This window comes from Pan troglodytes, chromosome 22 (genome assembly GCF_028858775.2).
Source record: "Pan troglodytes isolate AG18354 chromosome 22, NHGRI_mPanTro3-v2.0_pri, whole genome shotgun sequence".
Classification (NCBI taxonomy): domain Eukaryota; kingdom Metazoa; phylum Chordata; class Mammalia; order Primates; family Hominidae; genus Pan; species Pan troglodytes.
This window is the reverse complement of record NC_072420.2, coordinates 47,394,988-47,409,033: the sequence shown is the minus strand read 5'-3', so window position 1 is coordinate 47,409,033 and position 14,046 is coordinate 47,394,988. Positions and strand designations below refer to the sequence as shown.

Here is a 14,046-nt window from a genome sequence, read left to right as displayed (position 1 = left end):
CATACGGTACTTTTATTGCTAATTTTTTTAGAAACCTCCATACCATATTCCATAATGGCTACACAATTCACGTTTGCACCAACAGTATGAGTACTCTTTTCTCCACGCTCTTACTAAAATGTGTTATGCTTTTTTTTATTATAGCTATCCTAATTGATATGAGGAGGTATCTAAAAGAGTTTTGGATTTGTATTTCCCTGATGATTAATGCCAATGAAATGTGGAATATCTGTTCATATACCAGTTGATTATTTTTATGTCTTCTGTGGAGAAATGTCTATTCAGGGCCTTTGCCCATTTTTTATCTATTTATCTATTTCTGAGTTGTATAAAATCTTCATAAATTTTGAATATTAACCCCTTATCAGATATATGGTTTGCAAATATTTTTCCCGATATGCAGGTTGCTATTTTATTTTGCTGAGTGTTTCCTTTACTGTGCAGAAGCTTTTTAGTTTGAGGTAATCCCATTATTTATTTCTGCTTTTGTAGCCAGAGCATTTGGTGTGATATTAAAAAACCATTGCCAACTCTAATGTCAAGGAGTTTTTCCCCTAAGTTCTCTTCTAGGAGTTTAATGATTTCAGGTCTTAAATTTAGGACTTTCTTACATTTTGAATTTATTTAAGTGTACGGTGTAAGACAAAGGTCCAATTTCATTCTTTCGCATGAGAACGACCAGATTTTCTGGCACCATTTATTGACGAGACTATTTTTTCCCTACTGTGTCCTCTTGGTGCCTTTGTCAAAACTTATTTGGTCTTTTATGTTTAGATTTATTTCTGAGCTCTCTGTAATAGATTATGTTTCTCGAGGGAAATGATCACACTTTCTTCTTACCAAATCTCTTGGTATAGAAAAGATGCTCGTAAGGTTTTTTGTGGGTCGCAGCATGGCTGCTTGCCAATGTATTAGCAATCAGCAATGGCCCTGATTTTTCTCGTCATTCTCATGTATGTTTTGAATGCAGACGAAAGAGTCTCTCCAACTCTTTGCGCCACCACACTTCTGGAAAATGTCTGTGTTCCTCCACTGTCTTGACTCAAAACCACCTTGGTTTTCACCTCGGGTATGGGTAATCAATAAAATGGGATGTTTCTCTTGCCTTTCCGCTTGCCTTTTTTTATTGTGTTCAATAGCACAGTTATTAAAATACTTTTGGAAAAGCTTATCCACCAACAGACAACCTTCTTTTTTTTTCTTCTTCTGTATTACTTTTTCAGGGATGCTAGGATAGTTTTAGAATCATTTAAGTAGAATGCAGAAAGAATGGAGGCATTGCCCTGGAAAAGGACAAACTGAAAGGAGACTCTTAAAGGTGGAAAAATATATAGAACTAGGCAGGATCTATAGTTTTATGACCATAGAACTATTTATTGATACACTATCATTTGAAATAACATTTGTAAGCAGTATAAAGTCTTCTACTGCTAGTTGTACTGAAATAGCAACTGCTTACGATAATAAGAATACTATGATGTTAAAAATAATTTAATAAATAAATGTTTATAATATATATATTGTGATAAGAAAATATAAGATCTACCCTCTTTTTTATGGGGGGGGGTGGCAGACAGGGTCTCTCTCTGTCACCCAGGCTGTAATGCAGTGGTGTGATCTCAGCTCACTGCAACCTGCACCTCCTGAGTAGCTGGGATTACAGGTGTGTGCCACCATGCCCTGATAATTTTTATATTTTTAGTAGAGATGGGGTTTTGTGATGTTGGCCAGGCTGGTCTTGAACTCCTGGCCTCAAGTGATCCACCTGCCTCAGCCTCCCAAAGTGCTGGGATTACAGGCTTGAGCCACTGCATCCAGCCAGATCTACCCCCACAACACATTTTTAAGTGTACAATACATTGTCATTGACTTTAGATACCATGTTATACAGCAGATGTCTAGAGCTTATTCATCTTGTTTGACTGAAAATGTATGCCTGTTGATTAGTAATTTTCCACTTCCTCTCCTCCCAGAACCTGGTTACCACAATTTTACTCTGATTCTACAAATATGACTACATGGATACCTCATATAAGTGGTGTCATGTGTTACTTATTTTTCTACGACTGGCTAGATACATCCTTGCTCTTGTGTTTTGAGCGCTATCCTGCACATATTTCAAATGTTATTCTCCAACAGGGCAAAACTGAAAGTTAGCAGGACGTTTTCATTCATCGCCTCTAGTTTAAAGAGAATCTGGTTTGTTCTCACCGGCAAGTCATTTCCATCATGCAGAGGTCTCTGTTCTGACTGTCTTCATCATACAATGCTCACTTGAGTAGTGTGCACTTTACGTTCAGAGAGTAAATATGTACATATAAATATCTGCTGAAGGAGTCAGTAATGCACTCACAGCAATTAGTTTCATGTGCTCCCTTTGGGCACTCAGTTGGAAAATCGCGTATCTTCCTGGATGAAATACAACCTGCCTCCTCACCAGGCACAAATCTGGCTTCAAAATTGAGATTAAGAGCGTAAAACAGGCTCTCTCCCTTTAACAAATAAACAGAATGTAAAATTATTTCATCAACAGTAGCTTTTAAATATTCTGAAGGAGAAGAAGCTTGATTAAAGGCCAAATCAAAGTAGCACTTGCGATTTTCATCACGCGGACTGTGAGCAGAAAACTACAGCTCTAAGATTGCTTTGAAGTGGTGCAGCCATTTGTATGCCTATTAAAGATTTCAAAACTTCAAGTCCTGTACAGGGTCTGGGTAGTCTGGGTAAACCTTTGGCCATTCTGCTGCATACATATAACAATTTACTGTCAATGGAGCATGGCACGTTTTTAAATATTCCTTTCAGTTTCTCTCCATAAACTTCTGCCCATTACTAATACTGAACTCCACAAATGAGATCCTATAATTGTCTACTGGACATATTTGCAAAAACAATAAGAAACGCCTTTTTTTCCTTTGTGTACATCCATTGATCTTTCAGGAATCATTCATGTAATTTGTCCTAATTAGATATATTATCTATCCAACTGATCTGGTGTTCAGATGGATGCACATATCCATGAATCCTGAGTGAATTTAAGAAAAGAATTCTCCATAAGCAAGATCAAGTGTCTCAAAAACTTTTGCTAAGGTTAACTTTAGTAATGATTTAAAACCTTTAACCACACTTTTGCCTCGGTAAGAGCTCAGGAAAGGCTGCCCCAAAGTACTTTGAACTGAAGGAGATTGGGAGGTACCCCAGGAGCAAGGTCACTCTGATCTTCCCTGACCTTTCTTTGTGAGCGCTGGTCATAAAGAAATTATCTGGCTTATCTTGCCTGAAATTAGGTCACAAGATCCTCATTCTAGAGGGGTCCTTTCCTGTTCCCAGGGGTGAAGAAATTCTACACAAAGGAGTCAAGGAGACCCTGAACACAGAGGCTTTGCTAAGTTTCCCTGCTCAGTCTGTTACCATTGGATCATATCCTTTTGTCCGATCACATTTCAAAATGGCTGTTTGTTCTTCACCAAAACTAAGCAGAAAAATACACAGTTTTCTAAATAGGAAAAGGGGCTGAAAAACAAATAAAAACGAAAAAATAAAATAAAGCACATGCTTTTCTCTGGGTCTTTGCATCTTCATTTCTGAAGGCTCCTGTGTCAAGTAAAACTTTGATAAACAAATTTGTTACGCTTTTCTCTCATTAAACTGTCTTTCATTCTCGGAGTGTCAGCTGTGACCCTTATGATGGGTGAGGAAAGGTTTTTGTCACACCTTTCTGCCCCTATACCTACAAATACTACATTACAAGAGAATGCTCTTCAATGCCAACTTTAATGCTTTTCAGCTATTATGATTCTGGTGATGTGGTATTTAATTAGGAGAAAGAAAATCTTTAATTAAACAACAAAAATAAGGTAATCCTGTTTAACCCTTAAAAACTCGTGAATCTTTTTTTTTTTTTTTTTTTTGAGAGGAATCTTGCTCTGTCACCCAGGCTTGAGTGCAGTGGCGCGATCTCGGCTCACTGCAAGCTCCGCCTCCTGGGTTCACGCCATTCTCCTGCCTCAGCCTCCCGAGTAGCTGGGACTACAGGTGCCCGCCACCATGCCCTGGCTAATTTTTTTGTATTTTTAGTAGAGACAGGGTTTCACCATGTTGGCCAGGCAGGTCTTGAACTCCTGACCTCAAGTGATCCGCCCGGCTCAGCCTCCCAAAGTGCTAGGATTGCAGGTGTGAGCCACCGCGCCTGGCCAAACTCATGAATCTTTAAATGAATCATTAAATCTGATGCTCTGCACTCCTCGGTGTCTATCAGAATCATACACACATGTGCACAGACAAGCATGCACACACGCATGCACACGCACACACACATGCACACATGCACGCACACACACGGACACACAGGCATGCACACACACATATGCAGACACACAGGCAGACACGCGCACACATGCACACACACACACACACTTGCATGAACACATGCGCAGAGCTTAGAATGGTCTATTATGCATGCAGGATACACATTCTGAAAAAAGTAAATACACGTTAACCCAATATAAGTTAGCACCCAGAAATATACACTCTCTCGAATGAAAAATATCTTTAATAAAGGACCTTTAATTAAAAGTTCTTTAATCGTCTCAATCCAGAATCATGTGACCCAAATTTTTCTTGATTAGTCCATTCAGCTCCTGTAAGAATACAACTGTTGCACTCTCTAAATATGTTGTTTAAGTAAATATAACTTAGGAATATACAGTATGTCTGATTTTCATATGCAAATCTTTTCCATAGATACAGATTAAGAAAAATATAGTGTGACACTTTTCAGAAAACATTTTTAATATTGTCAGATTCATTGAGATCTGAGGGTAGGAGTGGTCAGAGAGAAACATCAATTAGTATTAGAAAGAGAAAGTAACTGAAGGTATAGTGTAAATTCTTTCAATGTGTACATGATCCCAGAATCTAAATAATGATTAGGTTTTAAAATACATAGTTGACTATATGAGATCCATTTTTATGGCAACATTTCTGGCCTGTAATTGATATTCTCTCCAAAAAATTTAGTCAAAGAATTAGACAAACTCCATCTGTGATTTGAAAATATTAAATTTTGAATAGAAACACAGAATTTTAAGGTCCAGTTTTAAATTTTGGTTGGCCTTACATCATTTTCCCAAACACAAGCTTTTTGCTTTTTTTGAACTCCTGGGTGATCCTGAAATATGAATATTATTACATGCTCATTTGAAGTTCTGAATAAAATTAATGGAGAAGTGAATATTTATAAAAGTGTATTTAAAATATGCAAAATAATTATAATTTTTTCATAATATTTATAATTAAAATATTTGGATGCAATAATTTCAGCTGCAAGCATAGAATATTTTCCATATTACTGGAAGAGAGGCCTAAGGACTAGACCAGTTGTTTACCTTTTAAAATATATATATATATATATTTTAGGTTTCAAGAACAAGTGATATAATCCACACCCTGTATTAGGTAGTCGTGACTCTAATACATTTTATATTTTGATACTGAGAAGAGCTTAATTCAATGTTTAAAACAGCAACAACGACAAGGGAAAACTTACACTTGCTTTGTGTACTGGTCCTTGGTAGTGATTTATAGGAAATTTCACATTCCTGGGACACACTGACGTCATCTAGAACAACGGTAGCATTTGATGACAAAACAGTAGCTTCCAAAATTAACTATAATTACAGAAAGATAAAACTGTTAAAAACACATCACAAAAGTAATGTCTTACAATCATATTTCTTTGTGTAGAGGAACCCTATTTACATCTGTCCCATTCTCCAATCTAATTTTAGAAAACTGTTCTGACCAGAACATCCTAATTTAAATTTATAAAACCATAACTGCTTTGACAGCGTCTTATGTACCTTAATGCCAAAGGTAACCTTGTTTCAATTAAAGTGGTAACATTCATCACGAGTGAAGGGCTCTCTTCTCATTGGAGCCATTAAGAGTCATATGCATTTATAATGAGCTCTTTGGGGTAATCAACTGTGTGACTTACAACTCAATTTAATTGAGATATGAATTGATTTGTAATCAGTGTGCTGAAGGCAATGATTTATTTCCATATTAAAATATTTAAATATTATATACATTCATACAAACATAATATATATTATATACATACACAGAAACATACTCACTGTAGTAAAGCACACATCAATAACCACATACAGTGGTTGATAATATTCATATGCTGAAGCACTCAGAGACATCTATTTAATTTTAGTTTATTCTAACGCTGAATAATGACTGATATAATTTGTTTTCTTTCTTGTTAATTACTCATATTATGTTGTTATTCCAAGAAGAAAAAAAGAGAGAGAGAGAGAGAGAAAGGAGGGAAAGGAAGAAGTAATTTATGCCAGGAATCTTATGAACCTGCATAGTGGACCACCAGTCCAGGACACAGACAGAAGGTACATTTCTATCCTATCAAGGAGGGTCTCCAATCTCCAGGATCATTAAATTTACTTGTGCCAGGGCTCAGAACATGCTATCTCAAAATACAACACCTTGGAGTCAGAACATGCTGTCCCAAAATATAGCACCTTGGAGTCCCTCTCTGCCTTCCCCTCTCTTTCCTTTGTGAGAGCCAGCCATAAAGGAATTATCCGGCTTACTTCTCCTCAAAATAGGCCATAAGAACCTCATTTAACTGGTGTCCTACCCTATCTATACCTGGATGAAAGAAACACTACACAGAGAGGCCCATAAAGATCTTTGCTGAGTTCTCTCCAAGTTTTTACAATGAGATCATATTCTTTCTGTCCATTTGTATTTCTTCATGATTGTCCATTCATTGTTGAACTTAAGCATAAACATAGAGAGTTTTCCCTGGTCTTCAGGCCTTTGTTTTTGGAGGCCCCTATGTCACATAAAATGTTAGTAAATTTGTTATTTTTTTTCTTTTTAACCTCTCTTTTGTTATAGGGGTTCCAGCCATGTCCCTTGTGATGAGTGAGGAAACGGTATTACTTTTCCTCTCCTACACTTCGTATGATACATTCACTACCCTACATCATAAATGCTGTATAAGAAATAAGTATAAGATCCTAGGAGACTCAAAGAAGACACTTCATTATTTCTGCCAATAATGAGAGTTTGGGAAAAGATTTGGTGGAAAAGTAATAGTAAGCCTCCATGATACCAAATTTTGTTGGGCAAAACATTTTACCTCGAGAAACTGAGGCAGCAATCGCAGCAAAAACACAGAGATGAGAAAGTGTATGGTGTGTTTAGAAAATGTTGATGGGTGTTAACGGAGTATAAGATTTTAAGAGAACAACAAATTAATCAGATAATAGATGGAGAGGAAAATTCCATGAGTTGGTACAGCTCAATTGGAGAGAAACTAGATAGCATTTGTTAAAAAGAAAAATTGCATAGACTATAAAAATTGAGTTAATTTCTTGCCATTTATCCTAGTGAGACACTCAAAGGTATACACATGAAGGCTTGTGCAGGAATGTTTATTTCAGTGCTGGTTTTGATGACAAATGACAGGAAAGAATTTACATGTGAATGAATCAATCAATAGTGCGAAATACTATACCAGTTAAAAATAATATCTATCGCCATGTGTCATTATGGAAAGAAATTCAACATGTGTTTTGGAGTAAAAAAATTAAGTTACAGAAAAATATTATAGTATAATATTACTTAGGCTGAAAACATACAATGGTTTAGATTTCCAAGTATATGTGGTACATTTATACATATTAAGTAAATAGAAAATGGACTGGAAGTAAAAATAAACTTGTATCTAAAGATACTCAAGATAAAATCTATGGTGGGTGATGAGGGTGGTCAGCAGGGACTGTTGCTTTATTTGCAATTTTTGATATTTTAATGTGATGTACATAATATTTTTTTAAGATTCTGATTAGAGATGATTTCAGTAGAATCTTAAACTAAGAAATTTAGCCTTCATTCCAGAGGCAGAAAATAACATAGGTTTTGAAGAAGGATCTTGGTAAAATATACACAAGTATTGTACTTTAGAAATATATTGTGTTTAATACCATTAAGTGACTGTGATTTTTTTGGACAGCTTAACTTTTGAAAGAGTTTTTCTATATTCATTATTATAATACATCTTGCATTGATGTCAACTAAAATAGATGTTTAATTCTTCAGACTCATTAGACAAGCATTTGTTGACCATCATATTTGAAGGTCTGTGCTACTCAGAGAAAACTGGAGAAAAAAAAAAAAAAACGACAGTTTGAGGCACTTCTCTATGCTCCTAAAGAGGTACACGCTCACATTATTTGAATGGAATAGGTGGGCCCTGGGATGAGGTGAAGTAAAATCCTGAGGTAGTCTTTAAAATGTGGTTACATTATTTTACCTGAAGGGACCCACCAGGTTCCTTTAGATATTCATATTAAAATGGAAGGATAAATCCGACTTCAAAAGCCAAATAAAAATAATATTAGGTCATCTATATTTTGCTTGCTGACTTCTACATAGTTAAATTCATAATTATACAATTAGAAATTGTAATTCTACCATTAATTAAAATCATACGAATTTTAAAATACAAGCAATTACTTCCTTCAAAAAATGTCTGTTACACCTGTAAATAATGACCATCTCATGGTTTCAAAATCACCTTGGCTGTTCCTATTTTTTATTGCTGGTTTTAACCAAACTGATATATACATATACATATACATATACATATGTATATATATGTATATATGTGTATATATGTATATATATGTATGTGTATATATGTGTATATATGTATATACATAACCAAACTGATATATATACACATATATGTATATATGATATATATATCACATATATGTGTAAATACACATATATGATATATATATCACATATATGTATATATCATATATTATGATATATATCATATATATACGTATATATGTGTATATGTGTATATATGTATATATATAACCAAACTGATATATATATACATATATGTATATATGATATATATATCACATATATGTATATATATCATATATATGATATATATCATATATACACGTATATATACGTATATACGTGTATACATGTATATATACACACATACACACATATATGTGTGTATATATATATACACACATAGACATATATAGTGTGTGTATTTATATACACACATAGACACATATATATGTGTGTGTATATATATGTGTGTGTGTGTATATATATACATATATATATATATATATAAAATGTTGTGACCAATTCCCTTTCGGAACTACAGTCAGCATCAATTGGTAATCAGTAAGTGAGAAAGAGGTCACTCAGAAGAGCTGTTTCAACCACAGATGGAGGAAGAGTGAAAACCTCATTTGATAAGATTCTCAAGGTAATTGAATAATTTACATTTTAAATTGAATTAGATGACTCACTCTTCTAAAACTATTTTTTGGGATCTTGTTGATTTCTGTTTTATTCAATTATATTATTCCTTCTATGAACAAAATAATTTCTTGCTTTTAGGAACCACAAAAATTCATAAATGTTCATAATCAAGTGATTACTTTTTACAAGTGCAAAACTCAGGTGCTTTTCCAGACAAATATGCAATTAACATAGAAATCTTGTTTTCAAAAAAAATAACAGGAGCAAAAAATGAATATGAATCCAAGAGAAAATAGAGATATAGTAAGAAGGAGTAGAGAGTAGTAGGAATATATTAATTTTTGAAGAATGATGATGGTATCAATAATAAGAGCAGCAGCCACCTTTTATTTAGCACTTACTATATGCCAGTCACATTCACAGGTTTTAATCCTGTGAAGATGATGCTATTTTCGTCTTATTTTAAGGTGAAAGAAACAGAAGATTAGAGAATAGAAGTAATTGGTTGAATGTCACATGTCAAGTAAGAAAAATATGTAAGCTGAGCCATTAATGACTATACTATCCTGCATCTCTCTAATGAAATAAAGAGATAACTGGGCTTTAGTGGATGCTGCAGAATAGGGCTGTCTGGAGAAACAAGATTTCATGCAGCTCTAGATTAAGCAGGCCAAGGACACAGCAACTTTACGGAGACTCGATCACCTTTTACTTTTGTGTTATGAATCTTACCCTTCACTGAATCGTCAAATAATGTCAGGAAATTGTTATTGATTTATATCATTGACTCCGATAAAGAGAGAACATGGTATCCATCATTGTGTGAAATTTCACAAAAGGTTCATTTCAAAATGAAATCTAAAATATGATACAATTACATTTTAATGGGAAGCTCGAAGAAAGTAGAGCAACTTGAAATCAATGGACTACTCAGAAAAAGTGCCACCTTGAGATACTAAAACAGCACAACAGTTAGGGGGAAAAGAAATATTAAAAGAATCTATTTGTGTGAAAAGCTGAACATAGCAAGTGAGCAGGCCAAGTTAAAACAGATTTGAAAAATGCTATTAACTCTTTGACCTAAATTTTTCCAATAAACTCTCACAAGAAATAGAGGGAATATTGAAATGTCATTAATTTGCTGTTCTTACAGAGAAAACAGTAAACCTAATTCTTTGCCAGCAGGAAGAGCAAATGCCCTACCTAACTTGGGGTGCTTATTTGCTATGAAACCCAAAGCAATCTGTATTCTGTTATACTGTCTACAATTGACATCAAAAGAACCACACTGAATCAGAATTTCATGGCTAAAAGGGAACACAGAGGTCACGTGATTTGATGTCTTTCTTCTTTCCAATATTTGGACTGGATTACACTGTACTGTATAAATATGTTCAGAGCTTAGTCACGTGGAACTGAAAGCTAGACAATGACTAAGGTCACCCTTAAATGATTCAGGCTACTAATCTTAAATCCTAGCCTATATCCAAGAAGACAAACTTTAAATATTTGAATATTTAAAAAGCTAGATTAACTATTTGTAGGGAGAATATCTTTTTCATTTGTTGTCGATAAAAGAACAAAGTAGAACTGTACCTAGCTAGAATCCTCATGTATATTTTCATATCTTTAAAAATACACTCAGAGAAATCAGGTTAAAGCCAGCATAATATTAGCATCTTTTTTTTTCTGCAGAGGATAAGAAATGGGATGGAGAGAGATACAAGGAAGACAAAAGTTGCATCTTCATAAGCAAACAAACTTTAACATTATAAGCAAACAAAATGTTAACATTAGTTAATCCTGAGCTGTATTTAGGTATTTGTTTCTCTCTGTTTTAACTACTAGTTAGAAATATTTAATAGTAAATATATGCAATACTCATGGATTAAATATTACCATGTATGTATCTGTGCAAGTGTATCTATTTTTATATATTGTGTATGTATAAAATCCAGACTGATTCACAGCAGAACATCAATGCAAGTCCACAGTTCCTTATCTAAAGTCTTTGGGGCCAGATGAGTTTTGAAATGTGAATAGCTCAGAGCTGAGAATGGTAACATAACACCGAGAGTGTTTATTACATGACACCCTCTGGGAGATTGGGGGCAGCACTGTTTAATCAAACCTATCATGAAATCAGCTGCCTAAAGGCCTCACAGTGGTTCAGGGAAGCTTGGGTTTTGCCTCTAAACTCATTTTTAAAAAGCTTATTGCTTTCCAAACTTAATTTTCTAAATTGCTGATTGGATATTATAGGGCTGTCATGGGCTTCTTGAGAGTGAAATGTGAGGGGATGTTTTTTTCTTATTTTTCTTTTACTCATCTGTAGTTTCCAAAATAAATGTGTGCTGTAGCCAACTCATAGGCAGATTAAGTGGGGAGACACAGAGGAAAAGTCTTAGCTTCTCTGGGGTGAATTCAATGTGGCCGAGGCCTCGAAAGAACTCAGCATTGAGGCTGATTGGAGAGAAAAAGCAACACAAGGTGCTGAGCCACCAGCAGGGGGATGAAGGGAGAGGGAGGAGCAGGGCTGGGTTAGAAACCCTCACACATCCATTGCAGCCAAATCACAGAATCTAACCAAACCACTGCCCATCTACAAACTAGTTAATATGCCCCCAGATAATAAGGGATAGTCTCCATTTGCACTGCAAAGCAAAACCATTACTATATCCAAAAAGGAGAACATTAAAGAGAAAACAAAAATTGCATTCACTGAAACTCTTCAGTAATGCTGATGGGTCCATGAGAGCTTCCAGCTGTAGACAGAAATGGCATGTGTTTCAACTCATATTTCGAAATCACTTACTGCTAGAAAGGACATTCTATTTTCTTCTCAATATGTCAATTAATGACAAACTCTGAACGATCTTCTTGGTGAGTTTCATTCTAACTCAAAGCAAACCGAATGAAAACAATTTTCTATAGAATATAAATGCAGGAGGCAAAAGATCAAATTGTTCTGATTTCATTGCCCTGCTCCTTGCAATGGAGATTGACACCAAAATGATTCCATGACCAGCCTTTGTGTCAAATGCTTCCCAATTAAGAGCTGCTAGTATTCATGATGTCTTTGTCCATTAAATATGAGAATAGAATAAATTGATCTTTGAGAAGGGACGTTGGGGACCTTCACTGAGTAAAGAAGCCTTTAATGATCAAGCCTAGAGTTCTGATCAAGCGGGAATTCCCTTTATAAAACAGAGAACACTAAGATTTATTGAGTGTCTACTATTTCCAGACAATATCCAAGGAATAACTACAGCAATAAAAACAGCTGAATTCTGTGTTTGTGCCAGATTTGCTTCCATGTGCTTTACAAGTATACACCATATAATCCTCACAATAACTCTATAAAGTAGAGAACAGTAATTGATTACAGTTGATGCTTATGCCCTAGTCTTCCTGCTTTCATGGGGAGGTGGTTCACTGTAGTAACATTGCTGTTACTTACCCCTCACTCCGTGGGAGGAGGAAGATTTACCTGACTGTGAAGTTAGAAGAGTAACCTGGGGGAGCTCGATTCATCCTCTTCTCCCATTCAACACCCACTATTGGGAGCCAGCCTGTCCTCAGGAGGCATGCACACTGATATTATCTCTGGCTAAAGGTAAGAGACTTCGCCTAGAGTATGAGCTCTATATTTCTCCAGCACAGTCAATTGTCCTCTGGGTAATTCTATTTATTCTAAGATCAAGCATTATTTTAAATAAGTGACTCTACATTCTAAAGCCATCTGCTCCAAAATATGTATTCTCTACCTGTTTAACCTCTATATTTATCTCAATTTGTTCAGAAATGAGGATGAGATGACCTTAAATCCCCAACTATTATCCTCACACCCCACTAATGAAAGAGGCATAGAGGGCTTCGGTAACTTCCCTATAATCATACACTTTTTTGTTTTTGTTTTTTTAAGATGGAGTCTCACTCTGTTGCCCAGGCTGCAGTGCAGTGGCGCCATGTCGGCTCACTGCAACTTCCACCTCCCAGGTTCAAGTGCTTCTCCTGCCTCAGCCTCCAGTCCCAGCTTGTAGCTGGGACTACAAGCACGTGCCACCATGCCCGGCTAATTTTTTGTATTTTTTGTAGAGGTGGAGTTTCACCGTGTTACTCAGGATGGTCTCGATCTCCTGATCTCGTGATCCACCCGCCTCAGCCTCCCAAAGCGCTGGGATTACAGGCATGAGCCACCACCCCCAACCCTTTAACTTGAACCCAAGTTTCCAGAGCCCATGTTCATGGCTGCCATTTTAGCTATATTATCTTTAATATTCAGACTCCCCTGGAGTATTGCTTTTATCATCACTGGTTTTCACACGTTAGGAAATTTGATGCACAAAGACAATATTTACACAGTCACTTAGCAACCAATGAGTAGAGCAGAGACTAAAACTCAGACCACTGACTCCAAAACAGTGTGCTTTCCACCATATTCCACTCCATCCAATCTAGTTTCCAAAATAGCTCTTTTCAAATGTCATCCAGAAGACTTATATACAGGAAGGTAGAAATTAGAACACCCATTTGACAAGATACAATTGCCTTCTTTTATTATTATATTTTATTAATACATAGTAGTTGTACATATTTATGGGGTAAATGTGATATTTTGATACATGCATATAATGTGTCACTATCAAATAAAGGTAATTGGGATACCATCTCCTCACACACTTCTCATTTCTTTGTGTTGGG

At 35.5% G+C, this 14,046-nt stretch overlaps 1 protein-coding gene across 1 annotated transcript in view; it reads right to left on the bottom strand.

The window, feature by feature from the left end:
* Window positions 1-4,534: 4,534 nt before the first annotated feature.
* Window positions 4,535-14,046, bottom strand: part of LOC129138295 (MAM and LDL-receptor class A domain-containing protein 1-like) — a 32,081-nt gene continuing 22,569 nt past the window's right edge. The window contains exons 5-6 of the mRNA XM_063803624.1: window positions 5,549-5,669; window positions 4,535-4,640 (exon numbers count right to left, since the gene is read on the bottom strand). Coding sequence (XP_063659694.1) covers window positions 4,639-4,640; window positions 5,549-5,669 — 123 coding nt within the window. The 3' untranslated portion in view covers window positions 4,535-4,638. The remainder of the gene's footprint in view (window positions 4,641-5,548; window positions 5,670-14,046) is intronic.